Raw genomic sequence first — 24,219 nt, 5'->3', positions numbered from 1 at the left:
CCTCAGCACCTTTGCATTCACTGTTCCCTCTCCATAGTGCTTTTCCCCAGGGCATCCACACGGCTCACTCCTTATCTATTTCAGGTCATCTTTTCAGTTGTGTCTTCCCTGACCACCCGGTTCAAAAACTGTAACCCCCATCACAATACTGCTTGTCTTCTTTCCCTGACTCATTTTTCTTAACAGCAGTTATTACCACTTGATATGCTAAATATTTTTTTTCTTTGTGGCTGTGCTGGGTCTTTGTTGCTGTGAGTGGGATTTCTCTAGTTGCAGTGAGCAGGTGTTACTCTCTACTAGTGGTATGCAGGCTTCTCATTGCAGTGGCATCTCTTGTTCACAGCATGGGCTCTGGAGCATGCTCAAGCTTCAGTAGTTGAGGTTTGTGGGCTCAGTAATTGCAGCTCTAAAGTATAGACTCAATAGTAGTGGCGCATGGGCTTAGGTACCCCACGGTATGTGGGATGCTCCAGGATCAGGGATCAAACCCATGTCCTCTGCATTAGCAGGTGGATTCTTAACCACTGGACCACCAGGGAAGTCCTAAATATTTTTCTGATTGCTTATCTCACCTCTCACCTTCTAAAATGTAAGCATCTGAGACTGGCATCTAAAACAATACTTAGGACACAATCGGTGCTCATTAAACATTTGCTGGATTAAAATTAGGTCTCTTAGGCATTATTGACATTTTGAGCTGGGTAATTCTTTGTTGAGGGTGGGGGGAGGATGCTGTCTTATGCACTGCAAGAGGTTCAGCAGCATTCCTGGTCTCTACTCGCTAGATGTCCGTTGCTCTTCAGTCACTAAGTCCTGTCTGACTCTTTGTGACCCACGGACTGCAGCACACCAGGCTTCCCTGTCCTTCACAATCTCCCTGAGTTTGCTCAAACTCATGTCCGTTGAGCCAGTGACGCCATCAAATCATCTCATCATCTATCATTCCTTTCTCCTCTTGCTCTCAATCTTCTGCGGGAAAAAAATTAGAGAATTTAAAGACATAGCAATAGAAACAGAGAAGAGAGAATCAAAACTGAACAGAGCAGCTGTAATCTATAAGACAACTTCATGCAACCTAATTTACATGTGATTGGAGTCCTGGGAGGGGGTTGAAGGAAAAAACATTTGACCATGTAATGGCCAAAATTTCCCCCAATAGTTGAAAACTATAAACTCATAGATCAAAGAAGCTTAGTAAACCCCAAGCATAAAAAACATGAAGAACTAAATACCAATGTGTATAATAATCACACTACTCAAAATCAGTGACAAAGATAAGAATGACATAAGATTTAAACAATACAACCAAGAAGACAGCGGGGCATCTTTAAAGTACTGAAAACAAACAAAAAACTCTTGAATCTAGAATTCTATACCCATAAAAATACCTTTTAAAATGAAGGAAGAATAAGGATAGCTTCAGACCTAGAAAAGCTGGGAGAATTCATTGCCAGCAGATCTACACTGGCTGACTGTGACGTGTATATAAAGTGTTAGTCACTCTGTAGTGTCTGACTGTTTGTGACCCCTATAGGTTCACTATTTGTGAACCTGGACTATAGCCTGCCAGGTTCCTCTATCCATGGGATTCTCCAGGCAAGAATATTGGACTGGCTTGCCATTCCCTTCTCCAGGGGATCTTCCGGATGCAGGGATTGAACATGGGTCTCCTGCATTGCAGGCAGAGGAGATATCAAAGAAAGGTATTAAAGGAAGTCCCTCAGGCCAAAGGAAAATGATACCATGTGGAAATCTATTTGAACTTTTGCACAGTGATCCTCCATCTGCCAGTCAAAAGTTTGATTTTGGCAATAAGCACCATGCTTTATAAAGCAGTATTTGTGCAATTATTTGTAAGTACAGGGACTTGCGCAATTTCATTCAGCTCAGATTCAGAACAAGCACTGGTTCAGGCCCCATGTGCCTGAACCATGTGGATATAATTTGCCTGCCCAGGATCATTTTATACTTTACACTTTAGAAAGATGAGTGGAAAATGGAAAATTTAAACTGCTGATATTAGTGACAGAATGCACAGTTTTCATAAATTTTATGCAACCCAGTCAAGGGTGGAAAACATCATGAGTGTAAAACTAGGTCAGCTGATTATGTTCAATTATAAACGGCAAAGTTACTGTGTCAAAAACATTGGAAAAATAGTATCAAACCTGGAGTAGGGAATGGCAACCCACTCCAGTATTCTTGCCTGGAGAATTCCATGGATAGAGGAGCCTGGTGGGCTACAGTCCATGAGGTTCGCAAAGAGTCAGACACAACTGAGCAACTGAACACGCACTTAGTATAAAAGACAGAAGGTAATTATTATCTTCACTTTCAGAGAAGCAAACTGTATAACCACCTCACCCCACAACTCCCACATAGGCACTGGAATCTGCTGTCGGACTGGCACAATTTGACTTGTAAATATAGAGTTGCCCTAACACATTGTATAGAAAGGTTCTTAGGGGTTCATAGTACTTCCTTTTGGAACACAGCCTGTTTTTTCTACTGTTTCCTCGTTCTGTCTTCACAGGAAACTGGTGCTGGGAAACTGAGCGATTTGTTAATTATCAGGCAAGCATGTGGTCAAGAATGATGGTTTGTGGTCAAAAACACCACCATAAAAATTCAAGAATTCTATGGACAGGAACAGCGTCCCCAGTCATTGACTGCAGCATTTTACTCTTATAATAGTAAACATATTATAGTTTACTATAAAAACATGTATAGTTCTACTGACTACTGGAATTTCAACATGTAAAACGCATGAGATAAGTTTCAACATATAAAACAAACCGATTGTTTCAATACATAAAACACATAAAAAGAACTAATGACTCTTCAGATATCACCAATAATGCTAAATGGCATGCCTTGTTTGTATAACTGACTTCATTAGATGTATTAAATATTCACTCACTTAACAGATGTTTATTTATTAGAACAAATATTAAACATCAAAGAATTTTGCAAAAATTTTACTGAAAAAGGTCAGTGCCTTCTGAGGTACCAGAATTCAAGAACATTTAACATTTTGATATAATTTAATTTTCTTTGACTCTCAGTCTTCTCCCTTTTTTGCAATTACCTGTGGTTTCCGAAGTCTCTGCTCACAGTCTAGTTTCTGGAACAACTGTGGTTCCTGCAGTTTATTTAGCCCACTCCTTTTCTTTAGCTCCAGAGGAACTTTGCTGGGTCTTATTGTGTGAAGCACATTATAGCATGGTTTGCTCTGATAGTTAATGTCAAACTGTCTCAGGATAAACTCTTCATCAATGTTCAGGCTCCCCTGGAAGAATGCCACAGGGCATGAGTCAAGGATAAATGTCGAAATGTTCCTTCTTCTTTCTTTAATCTAAAGGAGGTGTTTGGCCATGACTGGAGAAGAGAGAGGTAGTTTAAAAAAGAGGTGGAAAACGCTCTTGTAGGAGAGAAGAAGGATTTGGGGTCTGGAGAGTTTTGTCAGTGGGCTGAAACAACTTAGGACCTATAAGAAGCAGGGAGTCCTGAGGGAAATAATGGGGCTGTGGAAAATTCAGTCTGTTTGATTAAAAGCAAACATTTCTAACACATTATAAGAGTGGCATCTCTAGAGGTATTATCCAGACACGTCTATAAATGTTAGTGTTTGATCTGCCCACAGCCGTTATAAGGTTATAAGGGAAGCTGCCCTGTTTGGGATTCCTACTGAAGCCATGATTTGTGCACAGAACAAACCTTCTCTTCCCTCAGCCAAAACTGGGAGGAGCAGAGATGGGCACATTTAGAGCGCCTAGTCATCCACAGGGGCTTCTCAGGTGGCTCAGTGGTTAAGAAAAAAAAAACCCGTCTGCCAATGCAGGACTCACAGGAGACTCGGGTTCAATCCCTGGGTCAGGAAGATCCCCTGAAGGAGGAAATGGCAACTCACTTCAGTATTCTTGCCTGGAAAATCCCATGGACAGAGGAGCCTGGCGGGCTACAGTCCATGGGTTGTAAAGAGTCAGACACAACCGAGCAATCACACAGCACGCAAATATCTGTAGGCTGATCGTGGATATATGATGTGGCTAAAAGATAGTTTACATTTGAAGGATAGTAGAATATAGCATCCCAAAATATGCCTCTGGCCCAAGGGTTATTTTGAGCTGCTGATTTTAAGAAACAGCAGACAACACAGGAAACAATCTAGAAACAGAGTAGAAGTCACCCTTTAAGTGAAATTTACATTAATTAAAAAAAAATCTGATTGTAAGGGTGTCTCCATCTCCATTCTAGGAGGAAAAGGAAGACTCTAAATTATATTATCAGTGTAGAAGGCACACATTTAAATCTTCACAACAAATCATAATCCTGTTCTCCTCTTTTTCCTGGTCACCTCCCTAGTTACTGACTCCCCACACTTTTTTCTCTTTTGTCTTTGGCTGAAGATGGTGTTTGAGCCTGAATTCTAACCCACCTAGGAGAGTTAATCATTTTTCCCTGGGTATCTCCCATGTATACATGAGGTATACTTGTTAATAAACTTCTGTTTGTTTTTTAGTTGTTAATCTGTCTTTGGTTATAGAGATCCTGTAGAGAACTTAGAAGAGTAAATTATTCATCCCTCCCCTACAGAGTCAACACAATCCCACTTTGGAATATATAAGTTGGGGAACATAGAGGATGAGGTCATTAGCAACTGAAGCTGATGTTGAAGTGAAACTTACAGAGAGGGATCATTAAATAGAGTCAGGGGTATAAACTCAGCTGAAATAATATTGAAAGAGAAACAGAGCAAGCAGAATCAATGAGGTCAACAACAACAACAAAAAAACATGGAAGGAAAGCGTAAACTAGTGCTATGGAGAAAATACCACAGGGTGATGGGATAGGGACCAATGTAGTATGACAGATAAAGATGCGACCTTGGTCATAAGGGACTGAAAATGAGGCTGGTCATCAGAGCACCTAAACTATTATCCTGCTGTTGCTGCTGCTGCTAAGTCACTTCAGTCGTGTGCGACTCTGTGCGACCTCATAGATGGCAGCCCACCAGGCTCCCCTGTCCCTGGGATTCTCTAGGCAAGAATACTGGAGTGGGTTGCCATTTCCTTCTCCAATGTATGAAAGTGAAAAGTGAAAGTGAAGTCACTCGGTCGTGTCCTACTCCTAGTGACCCCATGGATTGCAGCCTACCAAGGCTCCTCCATCCATGGGATTTTCCAGGCAAGAGTACTGCAGTGGGTTGCCATTGCCTTCTCCAAACTATTATCGTAGAGTTCCTTAAATTTCCTGCTGAAAGAAGAATAGTCTCCAGGAGTAGAAATGGGAGAAGAGGAAGAGCTGGAAATCAGGCAATCCCATCCAGCCGGACTGTAGACAAGCAGAGGTAGAGTGGGCATCAGTGCGTAGAGTGCTTTCTTGTCCCTAGTCCACTCACCCTCTGGGAAGCCTCCCTCCACCACTCTCAGTCAATCTGTTGCGAAGGCTGGACGTGGCCATCTTTTGACCTCAGGGTAAGACATATGACCTTGAACTAGCCAATAATCATATTCCATCTCCTTATTCATAGTGGATAATTCACGCGTAGGTGTGACCCAGGTTTTTCCCCTATGAGATAAAGGTTAGAGTGGTGGGATTTAAGTTTTGAAAATTTAGTGACTACTTTGGCATCTCTTAGGGAAAGACTACAGAAAAGTGTAGTCAGATAGAGGGGAGCAGCCAAATGATAGGGAGAATGCCTGAAAACATTTTAACACCCAGATACAACTGTGCCTGAAGCTCCTAAGATTTCTGGATGATTCCCTTTTCTCCCTTAATCTAGTCTGAATTATACCATTTGCCAAAGAATTAGTCCTAAGTAATACATTGACTAAAACTGACGAATGCACTCAAAAAATGAGGGTGGGGGATGGAAAATTCTAGAAGGTCTTAAATCCAGGAAACGGCATCAGGAATCTAGACATCTAAGGGGACTCAAGGACAGGAATAGGTACTAAGGAGGGCAAGAAAAGAACTTGATAACTGAGTCAAAAGTCTTTTCATGTCAAATACTTTTTGTAATGACTGTAGTCAAACATAGCTTTCAAAGTACTTAAAGATAAATATAACCAAGAAAGATTTATATGATCTGAAGAGAAACCCGAGTATGCTGGAAAAGATCAAAGGCAGGAGGAGAAGGGGATGACAGAGGATGAGATGGTTGGATGGCATCATCAACTCAATAGACATGAGTCTGAGCAAGCTTTGGGAGATGGTGAAGGACGGAGAAGCCTGGCATGCTGCAGTCCATGTGGTCACAAAGAGTAGGACACGACTAAGCAACTAAACAACAACATAACCAAGAGAAATGAGGTGAAGAAGGAGTGAAGGATACAAACCTCCAGTTATATGATGAATAAGTTCTGGGGAATCTAATGTAAAGCATAATGACTATAGTTAACAACACTGGATTACATACTTGAATGTAACTATGTACATTCTTATAGTTACAGTGTTCGTTGCTCAGTCCTGTCTGACTCTTTGTCACCCCATGGACTGTAGCCTGCCAGTCTCTTCCTCCATGGGATTTTTCAGGCAAGAATACTGGAGTGGGTTGCCATTCTCTTCTCCAGAGGATCTTCCTGACCCAGGGATAGATCCCAGGTCTCCAACATTGCAGGGAGACTCTTTACCATCTGAGCTACCCAGGAAGCTCCAAATTTAATTTTGATGAGTAAATAAACCTAAAGTGTTAGTTGCTCAGTTGTGTACAACTCCTTGGGACCCAATCGACTGTAACCTTTGTCCACAGAACTCTCCAGGCAAGAACACTGGAGTGGGTTAGTTCAGTCAGTCAGTTCAGTCGCTCAGTCCTGTCCGACTCTTTGAGACCCCATGAATCTCAGCATGCCAGGCCTCCCTGTCCATCACCAACTTCCAGAGTTCACCCAGACTCACGTCCATTGAGTCAGTGATGCCATCCAGCCATCTCATACTCTGTCGTCCCCTTCTCCTCCTGCCCCCAATCCCTCCCAGCATCAGAGTCTTTTCCAATGAGTCAACTCTTTGCATGAGGTGGCCAAAGTATTGGAGTTTCAGCTTTAGCATCATTCCTTCCAAAGAAATCCCAGGGCTGATCTCCTTCAGTATAGACTGACTATTCCTTCAGATACTCCTTCAGAATATCCAGTCCCTTGGATCTCCTTGCAGTCCAAGGGACTCTCAAGAGTCTTCTCCAACACCACAGTTCAAAAGCATCAATTCTTCGGCGCTCAGCCTTCTTCACAGTCCAACTTGCACATCCATACATGACCACAGGAAAAACCATAGCGTTGACTAGATGGACCTTTGTTGGCAAAGTAATGTCTCTGCTTTTGAATATGCTATCTAGGTTGGTCATAACTTTTCTTCCAAGGAGTAAGCGTCTTTTAATTTCATGGCTGCAGTCACCATCTGCAGTGATTTGGAGCCCCCCAAAATAAAGTCTGACACTGTTTCCACTGTTTCCCCATCTATTTACCATGCAGTGATGGGACCAGATGCCATGATCTTTGTTTTCTGAATGTTAAGCCAACTTTTTCACTCTCCACTTTCACTTTCATCAAGAGGTTTTTGAGTTCCTCTTCACTTTCTGCCATAAGGGTGGTGTCATCTGCATATCTGACGTTATTGATATTTCTCCCGGCACTCTTGATTCCAGCTTGTGCTTCTTCCAGTCCAGTGTTTCTCATGATGTACTCTGCATAGAAGTTAAATAAGCAGGGTGACAATATACAGCCTTGACGTACTCCTTTTCCTATTTTGAACCAGTCTATTGTTCCATGTCCAGTTCTAACTGTTGCTTCCTGACCTGCATACAGATTTCTCAAGAGGCAGGTCAGGTGGTCTGGTATTCCCATCTCTTGAAGAATTTCCCACAGTTTATTGTGATCCACACAGTCAATAAAGCAGAAATAGGTGTTTTTCTGGAACTCTCTTGTTTTTTCCATGATCCAGTGGATGTTGGCAATTTGGTCTCTGGTTCCTCTGCCTTTTCTAAAACCAGCTTGAACATCAGGAAGTTCACGGTTCACATATTGCTGAAGCCTGGCTTGGAGAATTTTGAGCATTACTTTACTAGCATGTGAGATGAGTGCAATTGTGCGGTAGTTTGAGCATTCTTTGGCATTGCCTTTCTTTGGGATTGGAATGAAAACTGACCTTTTCCAGTCCTGTGGCCACTGCTGAGTTTTCCAAATTTGCTGGCATATTGAGTGCAGCACTTTCACAGCATCATCTTTCAGGATTTGGAATATCTCAACTGGAATTCCATCACCTCCACTAGCTTTGTTTGTAGTGATGCTTTCTAAGGCCCACTTGACTTCATATTCCAGGATGTCTGGCTCTAGATGAGTGATCACACCGTCGTGATTATCTGGGTCATGAAGATCTTTTTTGTACAGTTCTTCTGTGTATTCTTGCCACCTCTTCTTAATATCTTCTGCTTCTGTTAGGTCCATACCATTTCTGTCCTTTATTGTGCCCATCTTTGCATGAAATGTTCCCTTGGTATCTCTAATTTTCCTGAAGAGATCTCTAGTCTTTCCCATTCTGTTGTTTTCCTCTATTTCTTTGCATTGATCACCGAGGAAGGCTTTCTTATCTCTTCTTGCTATTCTTTGGAACTCTACATTCAGATGCTTATATCTTTCCTTTGCTTTTTGCTTCTCTTCTTTTCACAGCTATTTATAAGTCCTCCCCAGACAGCCATTTTGCTTTTTTGCATTTCTTTTCCATGGGGATGGTCTTGATCCCTGTCTCCTATACAATGTCACGAACCTCATTCCATAGTTAATCAGGCACTCCATCTATCAGATCTAGGCCCTTAAATCTATTTCTCACTTCCACTGTATAATCATAAGGGATTTGATTTAGGTCATACCTGAATGGTCTAGTGGTTTTCCCTACTTTCTTCAATTTCAGTCTGAATTTGGCAATAAGGAGTTCATGATCTGAGCCACAGTCAGCTCCTGGTCTTGTTTTTGCTGACTGTATAGAGCTTCTCCCCCTTTGGCTGCAAAGAATATAATCAATCTGATTTCAGTGTTGACCATTGGGTGATGTCCATGTGTAGAGTCTTCTCTTGTGTTGTTGGAAGAGGGTGTTTGTTATGACCAGTGCATTTTCTTGGCAAAACTCTATTAGTCTTTGCCCTGCTTCATTCTGTATTCCAAGGCCAAGTTTGCCTGTTACTCCAGGTGTTTCTTGACTTCCTACTTTTGCATTCCAGTCCCCTATAATGAAAAGGACATCTTTTTTGGGTGTTAGTTCTAAAAGGTCTTGTAGGGCTTCCTAAAACCATTCAACTGGAGTGGGTAGCTGTTACCTTCTCCAGGGGATCTTCCCGACCCAGGGTTTGAACATGGGTCTCCAGCATTGCACCATATGCATGTATAAAATCATCACACTGTATACCTTAAACTTATACAATGTTATACATCAATTATATGTCAATACAGTTGAGGAAAAACAAAGAGCCACTTTAAATAGTACAGGAAACAACAGCAATATGACATATAAACATTTACACATTGGCTGCAAGCTTGCAAACTTTCCAGAAATTTCACCTACAAGAAACATTTTCATTCCACATGGTGGGAGAGTCAAAAGATGCCTTTATGACTTTGTCTATTTGACTGAGATTTATCCAAATGCTGAGCAACTAACACTTTTTTTTTTTTAACAAAAGCAACTTTGAGTTCAAATTGTAAAAAGTAGGTTGTAAGTATTAATAGTAACTTACAAAGGCAGTAGCCCAGTTGCAGAAGTCGCTAACTCCTTGGCGTATGTTTTCATGAAGAAGCAGACCATCCTTTTGGAGCAAACCTGTTTCACTTGGCTTCCTTTTTTCATAAAGCCATTGGCATGGATGTGACACAGGACTCTTCTTGGGACTAAAGATAATGAAATCATCAAAGAATTATAATATAAGATGCCATGAATCCAAGTGGATTTCAAATAGTATCTTGGGGAGGAATTCATAATTGCACGTATTTTTAACAGTCTCTTGCAAGCTCATACAAATTATGTGTTAATATTTTCAAAGATCATATTCTCATTATCAATATCATAAAGACAAGTATACCATGTTATTCAGAATAATTAAAGTTGATGTAGAATTTTATCATTGCAAGTTAACTTTTTAAAAAATTATGAGTACCATTTATTAAGACCTGTGTCAGGTAAAAACATAAATTATAGTGACTGGAATCTTCCAAAGTCTTAGACAATATTGACAAGCAGGACACATCCTGGCTTCTCTCTCCTTCAGCCTTAAAATTTAGCCTGTTAGTAAATCTGCTAGATTTTAATTCTGTCCCCTTCTCTGGCCTGTCACAAAATGTATCTCTGCATCCTTCTTAAGGCCCAACTGCCAATTCCTAATCCATTCTCTACACTGTAGCCAAAACTGTCATTTCAATATATAAATTTGGTCTTATCAAATGCAGGTACATTGCATCCTGGATTAAGCCTCTTCAATAGCTTCTTTTAAAAAACTGAGATATAATTCATACATCATAATATTTACCATTTCAAAGTATACAATTCAGTTGCTTTCGTATATTTACAAAGTTGCATGACCATCACCACTAATTTTGGAACATCTTCATCACCCCAAAAGAAGAAGCCCCATAGCCATTAACAGTCACTGTTTGTCTTCCCTTCTCTACCATTCTCCCTGCTCTTAAACCACTAATTTACTTTCTGTCTCTGTGGATTTGCCTACTCTGTATATTTCATCTGAATGGAACCACATATAACCTTTTTTGTCTGGCTTCTTGCACTTAGCATAATGTTTTCATTTCATAGATGCTGTAGCATGTATCAGCAGTTTATTTCCTTCTACACTTGAATACTATTCCACTGTATAGATAGACTACATTTGTTTATCCATTAGCAGTTGGTTGATGGATAGTTGACTTGTTACCACTTTTTGGCTATAATGAATAATGCTGCTATGGATATTCAGGTACAAGATTTTGTGTTCAATAGCTTCTTTTACTTCTACAATAAAGATCTAAGTCTTAACTCAGCTTTCAAGACTCTTCATGGCCTGCTCCTTGCCCATCTCTCCAGATTCTTCCAAAATTACCACCCTTCCACACTCTCTGAGCTCCAGCCATAGTGGCCTCTCCTCAGTTCCATGAATTCATCATGCTTCCTTCCACCCAGCCACAGGGCCTTTGTACATGTTATTCTATCTGACTGCAATGCTGTCTCCAACCTCTTACCTCCCTTATATCTCAACATATTTTCCCTTTCTCAGGGAGGCATTTGCACAGTCTGTCCCCAGAACCCATACTTTATTCAAAGCATCCTGTACCTTTCATTCATAGCACTTATATATTAATTCATCCACTCAACAAATATTTATTCAGTTCAGTTCAGTTCAGTCGCTCAGTCGTGTCCGACTCTTTGTGACCCCATGAATTGCAGATCGCCAGGCCTCCCTGTCCATCACCAACTCCCAGAGTTCACCCAGACTCACGTCCATCAAGTCAGTGATGCCATCCAGCCATCTCATCCTCTGTCGTCCCCTTCTCCCCCCGCCCCCAATTCCTCCCAGCATCAGAGTCTTTTCCAATGAGTCAACTCTTCGCATGAGGTGGCCAAAGTACTGGAGTTTCAGCTTTAGCATCATTCCTTCCAAAGAACACCCAGGACTGACCTCCTTTAGAATGGACTGGTTGGATCCTTGCATTCCAAGGGACTCTCAAGAGTCTTCTCCAACACCACAGTCCAAAAGCATCAATTCTTTGGCATTCAGCTTTCTTTATAGTCCAACTCTCACATCCATACATGACTACTGGAAAAACCACAGCCTTGACTAGACGGACCTTTGTTGGCAAAGTAATGTCTCTGCTCTTTAATATGCTATCTAGGTTGGTCATAACCCTCCTTCCAAGGAGTAAGCGTCTTTTAATTTCATGGCTACAATCACCATCTACAGTGATTTTAGAGCCCAAAAAATAAAGTCTGACACTGTTTCCACTGTTTCCCCATCTATTTGCCATGAAGGGATGGGACCAGATGCCATGATCTTAGTTTTCTGCATATTGGGCTTTAAGCCAACTTTTTCACTCTCCTCTTTCACTTTCATCAAGAGGATTTTTAGTTCCTCTTCACTTTCTGCCATAAGGGTGGTGTCATCTGCATATCTGAGGTTATTGATATTTCTCCCAGCAATCTTGATTCCAGCTTGTGCTTCTTCCAGCCCAGCATTTCCCATGATGTACTCTGCTTATTAGGCAACAACTATGGCTTCCTTACTGGCTCAGATAGTAAAGAATCTGCCTGCAATGCAGGAGACTGGGGTTTGATCCCTGGGTTGGGAAGATCCCCTAGAGAAGGAAATGGCAACACAATCCAGTATTCTTGACTGGAGAATTCCATGGACAGAGGAACCTGGCAGGCTACAGCCCATGGGGTCAAAAAGAGTCAGGCTGAGTGACTAACACTTTCACTTTCACGTGCCAGGTACTATTCTAGGCATTAGGATTCAGCTGTAAATAAAGTTAAGAACCAGGACTTCCCTGGTGGTCTAGTGGTTAAGAATCTGCCTGCCAGTGCAGGGAACACAAGTTCGATCCCACATGCTGGGAAAGAACTAAGTCCATGTGCCACAACTATTGAGCTTGTGCTCCAGAGCCCAGGAGACACAACTACTGAGACCTGAGCACCCAGAGACTATGTTCCGCAGCAAGAGAAGCCACTGCAGTGAGAAGCCAAAGCTCTGCACAAAGGGTAGCCCTTACTTGCTGCAACTACAGAAAGTCTGTGCAAAGCAATGAAGACCCAGTGCAGCCAAAAGTAAAATTAAATATTAAAAAATATTTTCAAAAGTAAATAAAGTTAAGACCCTGTCCTTAGTCATGTCCGACTCTTTGCGACCCCATGGACTATACAGTCCATGGAATTCTCTAGGCCAGAATACTGGAGTGGGTAGCCTTTCCCTTCTCCAGGGTATCTTCCCAACCCAGGGATCAAACCCAGGTCTCCTGCATTGCAGGAGTATTCTTTACCAACTGAGCCACCAGGGAAGCCCTCACAATTGATAGGGAGACACAGCAAAGAGATAAAAAAAAAGTATGTGTGCGTGGTACGCACTGCGTTGCTTCAGTCATGTCTCTTGGCAATACTATGGACTGCAGCCCACCAGGCTCCTCTGTCCATGGGATTCTCCAGGCAAGAATACTGGAATGGGTGGCCACACCCTTCTCCAGGGGATCTTCCAGACCCAGGGACTGATCCCTTGTCTCTTAAGTCTCCTGCATTGACAAGTGGGTTCTTTACCACTAGCACCACCTGGGAAGCCCCAAACAAATATGTACCAGGTAATTGTAAGTGATTTAAAGAAAAATAAACCAGGGCAGGAAGGATGGAGAGTGATGACAGGGGGCTGTTTATACAGAAAAGGCCTCTCTACTAAAGTAATATTTGAGCAGACCCAGAAGAAAGGGACCAACCGATGTAGATATCAAACATGCAGCTACTAGGCTGATAAGAACAGCATTGCAAAGGCCCCAAGGTCAGAGCTGAGAATATATGAGAAATACAAAAAGGCCACTGTGACTGGAGAGGCGTGATTAAAGGATACAATAGTAGAGGACGAGGGCTAAGAGATAACCAGAACCTGATCATAAGGGACGTGAGAGGCAAGAATAAGGACTCTGGATTTTACTCTGAATAAGTAAGCAATTATAAAATTTTGAGCATAGGATTGATATTGTGCGACTTACGTTTTTTGGTTTTTGTTTTGCAGAATCACTTTAGCTACTGTGCAACGAATAAAACAGGGCATGGGTTGGGGGCTGGGTGGAGGCCATGAGACTAGTGGAAGCCATTCCAATAATTCCAATAATCCAGGCAAGAGATGATGGCACCTCAGAACAGACTGACTGTAGTAAAACAGACAAGATTCCAGATATATTTCAAAGGTACAGGCATTAGGATTTTTTTTTTTTTGGCAGTTTGCAACCATTGTTTCAAAAGCCACTGAAAGAATGGAGTTACTACTTACTGATCTGGAGGAAACAGAAGGGGGAGTAGGTTTGGGGAAGAAATTAAGATTTCAGCTTGGACTTCTCAAGTCTCAGATGCTAGTTATATGTTCAAAGGAAAATGTTAAACAGTTTCTTGTATTAACCTTTTTTTGTTTGTTTAGTTGGTTATTCACCAAACTACTGGTCTCAATCATGATGAATAAAAGGGCTTCTACCATAAATAATTTAAAAAGCCATTCTGTGCTAATCAAAACCATTCAAGTTGTCAGCAGTTTTCTTCTCCCACAGCTCTCCTAGAGTAGTGTAGACACAATCAAATTCCCTCGATTGCTGATAATTTGCATCCATTTAATGAAATAAGGAGCTTCTGGTGGCTCAGATGGTAAAGAATCTTCCTACAATGCAGGAGATCCAGGTTTGATCCCAAGGTTGGGAAGATCCCCTAAAGAAGGGAATGGCTACCCAATCTAGTATTCTTGTCTATAGAATTTCATGGACAGAGGACCCCGGCAGGCTACAGTCCATGAGGTGGCAGAGAGTCGGACATGACTAAGCAACTAACACTTTCACTTTCAATGAAATAAAGCCTTCCCTGGTGGCTCAGTAGCAAGGAATCCGCCTACAGGAGAAGGGGTTTGATCCCTGGGTCAGGAAGATCCTCTGGAGAAGGAAGTGGCAACCCACTCCAGTATTCTTGCCCAGGAAAATCGGGCAATGGACAGAGGAGCCTGGTGGGCTACAGTCCATGGGGTCGCAAAAAGAGTCTGACACAACTAGGCAACTAAACAACAACAGATTAAACACCACTAAACACTACTCAGAGCAGGACCCACGGATCCTTTCCCTCCTTCTCAGGAACTTAATTACTTTTGCTTCTCTTAATTATTATAAAGATTCTTAATTAGTCCTAAAGTAAAGTGAAGAAGAACTAAAGAGCCTCTTGATGAAAGTGAAAGAGGAGAGTGAAAAAGTTGGCTTAAAGTTCAACATTCAGAAAAGTAAGATCATGGCATCTGGTCCCATCACTGCATGGTAAATAGATGGGGAAACAGTGGAAACAGTGTCAGACTTTATTTTGGGGGGCTCCAAAATCACTGCGGATGGTGATTGCAGCCATGAAATTAAAAGACGCTTATTCTTTGGAAGGAAAATTATGACCAACCTAAATAGCATATTAAAAAGCAGAGACATTATTTTGCCTACAAAGGTCCGTCTAGTCAAGGCTGTGGTTTTTCCAGTAGTCATGTATGGATGTGAGAGTTGGATTGTGAAGAAAGCTGAGCACCGAAGAATTGATGCTTTTGAATTGTGGTGTTGGAGAAGACTCTTGAGAGTCCCTTGCACTGCAAGGAGATCCAACCAGTCCATCCTAAAGGAGATCAGTCCTGGGTGTTCATTGGAAGGACTGATGTTGAAGCTGAAACTCCAATACTTTGGCCACCTGATGTGGAGAGCTGACTCATTTGAAAAGACCCTGATGCTGGGAAAGATTGAGGGCAGGAGGAGAAGGGGATAACAGAGGATGAGATGGTTGGATGGCATCACTGACACAATGGACATGGGTTTGGGTGGACTCTGGGAGTTGGTGATGGACAGGGAAGACTGGTGTGCTGTGGTTCATGGGGTCGCAAAGAGTTGGACATGACTGAGCAACTGAACTGAACTGAACTGAAAGTATTCTAAAGATGAGAAGCTTTGAGAAGGTAACTACAGAGAATCACTGACTTAATGATAGTTTGTCTTAGAATTTTTCCACTTCACGATAGTGCAAAGCAATAGTCATGCAGAAGAAAATGTACTTTGAATTTGGATTTATTTTCCTGGGCTGGTGATATGCCGTGATGACCCTGTCTGGTGATGCTGGGCAGTGGCAGTGACCCGTAGTTCCCCACCAGCCATGTGATCATGAGGGACAACAGCTAATATACTTACGACCACCCTATATCCACACAATCAACATTTTCCTCACCTTCAGTACTGTAGTCTGTCTATAAACTTTGTGAGATAGTCAATACTTTATTATACACTAGGCTTTGTGTTAGATGATTTTGCCCAATTGTAAGGCTAATGTAAGTGTTCTGAGCATATTTAAGGTGGGCCAGGTTAAGCTATGGTATTCGGTAGGTCAAACATATTGCATGCATTTTTGACTGATGGTATTTTTCATTTATTATGGGCTTATCATTGGAAAAGACTCTGATGCTGGGAGGGATTGGGAGCAGGAGGAGAAGGGGACGACAGAGGATGAGATGGCTGGATGGCATCACTGACTCGATGGACGTGAGTCTGAGTGAACTCCGGGAGTTGGTGATGGATAGGGAGGCCTGGTGTGCTGCAATTCATGGGGTCACAAAGAGTCAGACATGACTGAACGACTGATCTGATCTGATCTGATCAACACAATCCCACTGTGAAGTCGAGGAAGATTTGTACTAGAATGTTTCATCAGGGGACAGGAATGAGCAAGAGGTTAAGAACCATACTTACAGTCCCAAGTAGACTTGGGTCGAACGTTTTTTTAAAAGTTTTGTGGGTTTTTTCATTCTTTTCCTGATGCCCTGACAATAGGCCCATGTGTCTTCCAGCTTCTTGTCAGGATCCAGAACTTCCAGCACCTTTAATAAGAGCTACAAACAGAAAACAACTTAGGAGAAAAGAAAGATGTACTGAAAAGGGGGCTCTCTGATTCTCAAAGATAACAGATCAACACATCCCTTCACTTTGCCTTTCTAGTTGGTCGATACCATTCATCAGTTCCGGTGCAAATATGGTGCTGGGTGCTGCCAGTTAATGCCCATCAGCTGGACATTAGCTGTGTAGCCTTTTTACTGAAGTTTCCATCTCCTCTAGATAGAACAGTGACTCTGGGCCCATTTGGACCCCAGTACCTCCCTGAGAAAAGTACCTCTAGAGGGTGTCTGTGGTTTTTGACTGCCTACCATCCATTCAGGGCTTCCCTGATGGCTCAAACAGTAAAGAATCTGCCTGCAATGCAGGAGACCCAGGTTTGATCCCTGGGTCAGGAATATCCCCTGGAGAAGGAAATGCAATCCACTCCAGTATTCTTGTCTGGGAAATCCCATGGACAGAGGGGCCTGATGGGCTATAGACTGTGGGGTCTCAAAGAGTTGGACATGACTGAGCAACTAACACTTTCACTTTCACCACCCATTCATCCTCCTATGAGTAACAGTATCTAGACTTTTCTTTGGAAAATCACCTCTCCCTCCATTCTCAGTCCTTGTGGTCTGAACTGGCCTGACAGCTCTTCACACCACAGCCTGGCCTGGCCAGTCAGGCCTACGGTGACTGGCTAACCCAATGAGACCCAGGGAAATTAGGTCATGAAATTTTCCTGGAACCATGCAAAGATGTATTGTTTTCCAAAGTAAAATTGACATCTAGAGTTGCTGGTGGCAACCACGGCACCACAAGAAGAGATCCTGCTTCAGAAGGAAGACAACACATCTATTTGATGAGGTCAGATATGAGAATAAAAACCACAGTTCCATGTGCCCTCTAAGGATGCGTGCAGAGGATCTCTTTGTCACAGACTCAGAAGCTCTGATCCACGGGAGTGTAGTGAAGGAAAGCCCAGGGGGCAAACCACTGATTACAAATTCCAGTTGTAATGAGAACCTACTGTAGAGCACAGGGAACTCTACTCAGTGCCCTGTGGTGACCTATATGGGAAGGAAGTCCAAAAAAGAGGGGATATATGTAGGCATATAGCTGATACACTTTGCTGTATAGCAGAAACTAACACAACATTGTAAAGCAACTATGCATGAGTGCGTGCTCAGTCACTAGGTCATGTCCGACTCTTTGCGACCCTACGGACCATAGCCCACCAGGCTTCTCTGTCCATGGGATTCTCCAGGCAAGAATACTGGGCCAGTTTGCCACTTCCTTCTCCAGGGGATCTTCCTGACCCAGGGATTGAACCCATGTCTCCTGCCTCTCCTGCACTGCAGGTAGATTCTTTACCACTGAGCCACCAGGGAAGCCCATGCTAAGTATATAGGAGCTGAAAGTCAAAGAATCCTGGGACATTGATGACACATTGCAGCTGCTGCCCAGCTCTGGTCCTGGCAATCTGGTGAATTTTCCTGTGACTTTTCAGGTGCCCATCCATTAATAACTTCTTATGGACACCTCCCAAGACCAGGCTAAAATGACAGAAGCAAGACTGAACAATTCCTCCACTGTTTTCTCCCCACAAAAGACTCACAAGCAAAATTGACTGGTAGAGCTTCAGAGGTAAAGAAGTCAAACATTTCTGGGTTGCTGAGCCTTTATAAGTTGGCTGGCTTCTTGGCGGTATGGTGCTGTCATCGGCATTTCCTGAAAGGCTGCTCCACACCCCAGAAGAACTCTCCCCAGGGAGACAGTCATCGTCCTCACTCCTGGAGGGAACTCCCCAGGCATCTAAGGAGCAACATTCTCCAGGCCCCATGGAAGGCCCACCCACAACCCCGGGACAGGAGGTCACCTCGGTGGGCATGTCTTCTTCCAGGTCCGGATAAAGAGCCAAGGGGTGCAGGGTCAGCTGGGCCTCAATGGCTGCCAGGAATGCCTTCCGTGCCTGCTGGGCTGGCGAGAGCTTGGAACACAGGGCTGCGTGCCTCTTCTTAGGGGCAGGTGGGGGAGCTCTGTGATAAATTTCGGGGAGAAAGCCCTCACTGGGGCCCAGAGTGGCCAGACCTTCACAAGGCGGGCAGTCTCTCCTGAAGTCATCCTGTCCCGTTCTCACAAATCTCCACCGCCGGCTGTCCAGGGAGGTGGGACCTGGCAGCCCGCCCTTGTGCTCCATGAAGCACTTGGAGGGCAGATTCTCTCTGTACCTGCAAGACATCATGGCAGTAGTCTGACCACAAGGGTGAGCATAGGAGAAGGAGTTTTCGAGGAGGCTGGCCTCTACCTGTGTTAGGGGAGAGTTGGAGGAAGGGAGGGTCATGTGAGAAGGCAGAGTTCCCATACTCCTGGTTCAGGGCACATCATCACTGGTCTGTATGACCCTCTCTCCTGTTTCTTTATTTGATGTTATTCCCATGTTCCATCCTCACTGTCCCCTCTCCACAGGCACAACCACTCTAACAGATTTGGAATGTACCTTTCTGTTCGCAGGGGCTTTCCTGGTGGCTCAGACAGTAAATACTCTGCCTGTATTGCAAGAGACCTGAGTTTGACCCTGGGTGGGGAAGATCCCCTGGAGAAGGGAATGGCTACCCACTCCAGTATTCTTGCCTGGAGAATTCCATGGAGAAGCCAGGTGGATTATAGTCCATGGGGTCACAAAGAATCAGACACGACTGAGTGACTAACACTTTCACTTTTCACTTCTGTTTGAAGACATCCTTATAAGACCTGTATTGTTCTTTTGTGTCCATGTATCCTTACTGTACATAAATTGTCTTATTTTGTTACTTGTTTACAAAGCAAGATACCATGAAGGCCTATCCATGTCACTCTGTGTAAATGTAATTCATTATTATCACCTGCAGTCACCAGCTATCCCCTCTCTTTCTGAAGGATACTTATAATTTATAACACCTCCTGGACTCTGTCTCATCCTTTAAAGGGACACAGTGCAGTGGGAAGAACCTGGACATGGTGACAGCTCACCCCCACCTGGGCTTCCCTGGTGGCTGACATGGTAAAGAATCCGCCTGCAATGCAGGAAGCCTGGGTTCAATCCCTGGGTTCGACCCCCTGGAGGAGGGCATGGCAACGCACTCCAGTATTCTTGCCTGGGAAATCCTATGGATAGAGGAGCCTGACAGGCTACAGTCCATGGGGTCACAAAGAGTCAGATACGACCGATTGACTAAGCACAGCACAGCACCCCCAACTAGCTGAATGATGTTCACCCTACATTTAATCTTTGTGGGCCTTGATTTCTCCTCTCAACTCAGTGGGGTCAAGGGCAGCAAACTAACTGTTCATGTGCTGTATCAGGCCCACAAACCCATCATTTGATCCCCTTTGTGCTTTAATAAGAATCATAATAGTTCACATGTAAGGAAATCTTTCTATATAACATGTGCTGTGCTCAATGCTTTACATGAATTAATCTCATAACAATCCTATGAAGTAGGTACTAACATTATTCCAGATAAGGAAACTGAGGCACAAAGAAGTTGAAAAACAAAACAAACACTTGTCAAAGTTCCCACAGTTAATAAGGGGGAGAGCTGTGATTTTAATACAGTTAGTGTGACTCTGGAGAAAGGTAAGAAAGGTGTTTATATGTGAGAGCTTCTGACATATAAAAAAGCTCATACAAATAATGTGGAACAAAAATCAGGAGCTCTGGGAACACTAGGCCCACCTTTCCATGGAGCCCCTATTGGTATAGTGGCTGCCATCTTTAGACAAGTCCTGTGCTCTCTTATTCACAGTCTCCATTGTTCCCTACTACCTTATATGCAACCTGCTTCACACAGCTTCTTTACCCCATCAGACAGTTATTTGCACTGAGTTTTTAGGGCAGGAAGCTAAGATGGAAGAGATCTATGGACAAATAGAAAGGAAAATGAGACCTGGATAATCTAATATATCCAGCCATTGCCAAAGTCAGGACTTGGCATTTGAGCAGCTTAATGGCAGGTCTCTCATTATCTTAATACATCACATGGCACTAGTCAGATATTTCTATATTATTGGTGTCTTTCCTTGAAGCCTCTTCCACCTCCAGGCCCCTTTCATCTATAATGACCCATTACAGTAAATCTACTTCTTGTCACACTCATCTTTATAGGCACAAAACATTTTAAGAGATTCCAGCTTTATCCTTATCCTTTTCTTGTGAGTCCTGGAAACTTCTTGCTTGCTGTGCATGCATGTGTGTGTTTTAAGGGTTTAACCCATCTCTACTGTGAAAATATAGATGAGAGGATACAAAAATACGAGTTTACAAGTTGCTCTTTGCAATTAATAAATCACTCCTAAATAGCTAAGTGGTGGGGATGTTGAAATTCTATCTAACGTTGAGATTTGATGACCCACTCAGCATGACTTGTTAGCAAGTTACCCTCTATAGTACCAAAGTTCTTCCCGACCCAGGAATCAAACCGGGGTCTCCTGCATTGCAGGCAGATTCTTTACCAGCTGAGCTACCAGGGAAGCCTGTAGCTACCAGGGAAGCTTGTAAATGTGTTTCCCACACATTTACAACTAATTCAAACATCCAAGTGCTTCATAAAATCAAATCTGATGACCAATATTTTTACTCAAGCACAGTCATACGACTCAAAATGGGGAAAGTGTGGCAGCTAGCTCAAGCTTGATAGAACATTAGAGCTGGCACAAACTTTGAAAGAAATCTAGTCTAACTTCCTCACTTTTCAACGAGGAAACGAAGTTCCAAAGAGGTGAATAAGGGAACCAGTCTGGCTGGAGGACTTTGCCTCACTTTGCTTCTCATAGCTGATAAACTTGCCTCTCTGCATTCTGTTAAGTTCATGAAAATTTTTGCTTAACCCAGAAAATAATGCAAGAACATTTTTCTAAGCATTTACTATTTTCACAGTCACTATATGATACTCGGATATTTCCATCTTTAAGAACTGCAAAAGAGTATTGGGCATTTATCCTAAAGAAACGAAAACTTATCTTCAAAACAAAGTCTGTACACAAATGCTTATAACGGCTTTATACGTAATAACCAAAAACCAGAAACAAACTGAATGTCCTTCAACAGGGGAATGGAAAAACGATGGATAAACATCTGTGCCATGAAATATGACTCAGCAGTAAAAATGAACCATTGATGTACGCAACATCTGGGATGGGTCTCAAGGGCTTCTGCTTAATGCCAAGGAACCAATCTCAAAAGGTTTAATATCTTTATAAAAGTATTATTCTATTTATCTAACATCCTCAAAAGAACAGAATTCTAGATATGGAGACCAAAATTAGTGGTTGCCAAGTGGTGTGAGTGGTAAAATGAGTGAAAACTAAAGCATGGCATGAAGTGGCTCCCTTGTGGTAAGGAAACAGCTTTGTATCTTGATATATACATATAACAATATTTTACTGAACTACACATACACACACACACACATACACACACACACACAAGTACAAGTGAAAACTGGTGAAATTCAAGTAAAGTCTACCATCTAATTCATACATATACACAGTGCTGATTTCCTGCTTTGGTAATGTACTATGGTTATGCAAGATGGTACCACTGCCAAGCATCTGAAAGAGGGTACATGGGACCTCTGCACTATATCTGCAACTTCTTGTGAGTCTATAGTTATTTCGGAACAAAAAGTTTGAAACTGGGGGTGGGAGAGATTCTCAGAGGAGTCCACAAACTCTAACATGTATACAGTGCATATATGTGGCAGTAACTGTTTTACAAGTGCTAAGTCACTAAATCCTCACCGTTTGTGTGTTAGTCACTCAGTCATGTCCAACTCTTTGCGACCCCATGGACTGTAGCCTACCAGGCTCTTGTGTCCATGGCATTCTCTGGGCAAGAATACTGGAATGGGTTGCCATTTAGCAATCCTAGAAAGCTCATTCCTTTTATTGTTCCCATTTTACAGTTAAGAAAACTGAGCCCAGAAAGAGCAACTAATTGTCTAAGGTCACCAGTCAAACGAGGAAAACTGGCCTTCACCTCCAGCCTTGCTGATTGTAGACTTTGGAATCTTAACCACCACATGGCTGCTGCCTCCAAGAGCGCTGAATTCCGTTCTCATAAACAGCTCAAGGAACCAGCCAAGGCAAAAAGCATCGGGTTCCTGTCTTGTGCAGTGATGCCAACCATTTATAATGGCAGCTGACCAGCCCAGGGCCTGAGGCACCCCCCCCCCCCCAAACACCAGCTCGGCTTAGTCACAGTCACCTGCTGGGCGGGGAAAGAATTCTGGTGCGACCCCTCAAACATCCAGACCCCTCACACTGGATGTAGGATGCAGGCGGCTAACCCTGAGAAGAGTGGGTTGCAGGCTAAACCATTTTCTGCAAAGCACTCTTCCGCCATCAGTTTCCCATCTGGAGGTGTGTTACTCAGTAGTTCAGTTTTGTCCGACTCTTTGTGACCGCACGGACTGCCAGGCTCCTCTGTCCATGGGATTCTCCAGGCAAGAATACCGGAGCGGGTTGCCATTTCCTTCTCCAGAGGATCTTCCTGACCCAGGAATCGAACCCGTGCCTCCTGCATTACAGATAAGGAATCTGCCTCTAGAGGACAGTAAAGAGCGTGGCACGAGCTGGTTATGTTCTATTCGATCATTTAGGTGCGGGAGACGTAAAGGAGGGAAGGAAGCCGGGTCCTCCGCGGCCATCCGCCACCCCCGGCCCCGGCCCCGACCCCAGCAAGCACGGAGCGCAGGCGCCCCCGCGCGGCACCCACGGGATGCGCCCTAGCTCGAGCGCGCGCTTACCTGGGCCTGCAGGTCCTGCCCACCCGCATCCCGGCCCGCGGCGCCGGCGGGAACAGCCAACTGTGGTCAGCCATGGTCCCTCGGCCGCCCACCCGGCCTCCGGTGGTGTGTGTTCCTCGCCGCTCGGGTCGCTAAGAGACCCGCCGAGCTGTGCGCTGCCCAGACTCGCCCGGGGCGCGGAGCAGCCCAGGCGCCCCCTGCTGCTACCGGCGAACGAGCGACCCCGAGGCGTCTCTGCGCCCCGCCGCCCCCAACCCCTCCTCCAACGCCTGGAGGCGTGGACAGTGGCAGGGGAAGCTCGAAGAATCGGGTTCTTGGTTAAATTCTGTGTGTTTTTTTTTAATCTGTTGTGATTAAATCTATCGGGATTTCATCTGTTGGGGTCAGTGTTCATGCTTTTCTTGCACACCACCGGTTCAAAAACTGTGTTGAAGGAAGAAAGCAGCTGGGGAGAGAACAAAGGAAAGAATGGAAAGAGAGCGAAAGGAATAGACTGACTTGTAATGGTGGGAAGGCCTTTTAGCACGGAATGTTTTTCTGGAGGTCCCGGAAATCCGTAACTCACCGCCTCTGTAAATCGGGGGGTGTGCACTGGTAACTAGTCACCAGCTGGTTCCCAGAGTCCCTCCTAGCTCTTGTGTTACTTGCTTCTTCTGCCTGGACTCACTAAAACAGTGAAAATGCCATCCAGTTGGCCCTGGTAGGCAGATGGCCTCGTAAATATGGATTGCATGAGGATGTATTTTGGGGTTTGCTAAGTTCTCTTGCTACTTCTGAGTGTTCCTGATTTAAATAGTAAGCCTTGCTTCTAGAGAAAATAGCAGCAAAACATT

At 43.6% G+C, this 24,219-nt stretch overlaps 1 protein-coding gene across 5 annotated transcripts in view; it reads right to left on the bottom strand.

The window, feature by feature from the left end:
- Window positions 1-23,649, bottom strand: part of FAM47E (family with sequence similarity 47 member E) — a 34,684-nt gene extending 11,035 nt beyond the window's left edge. For 3 of the 5 annotated variants that reach the window (XM_027544793.1, XM_027544794.1, XM_027544795.1), the window contains exons 1-5: window positions 23,387-23,649; window positions 18,478-18,829; window positions 16,473-16,612; window positions 9,725-9,875; window positions 3,089-3,289 (exon numbers count right to left, since the gene is read on the bottom strand). In XM_027544793.1, coding sequence (XP_027400594.1) covers window positions 3,089-3,289; window positions 9,725-9,875; window positions 16,473-16,612; window positions 18,478-18,829; window positions 23,387-23,460 — 918 coding nt within the window. In that variant the 5' untranslated portion in view covers window positions 23,461-23,649. The other 2 variants (XM_027544797.1, XM_027544796.1) reach the window with 2 other exon arrangements.
- Between the last annotated feature and the right edge of the window lie 570 nt (window positions 23,650-24,219).

This window comes from Bos indicus x Bos taurus, chromosome 6, assembly GCF_003369695.1.
Source record: "Bos indicus x Bos taurus breed Angus x Brahman F1 hybrid chromosome 6, Bos_hybrid_MaternalHap_v2.0, whole genome shotgun sequence".
Classification (NCBI taxonomy): Eukaryota; Metazoa; Chordata; class Mammalia; order Artiodactyla; family Bovidae; genus Bos; species Bos indicus x Bos taurus.
The sequence above is the reverse complement of the archived record's forward strand: the minus strand, read 5'-3'. Positions and strand labels throughout refer to the sequence as shown.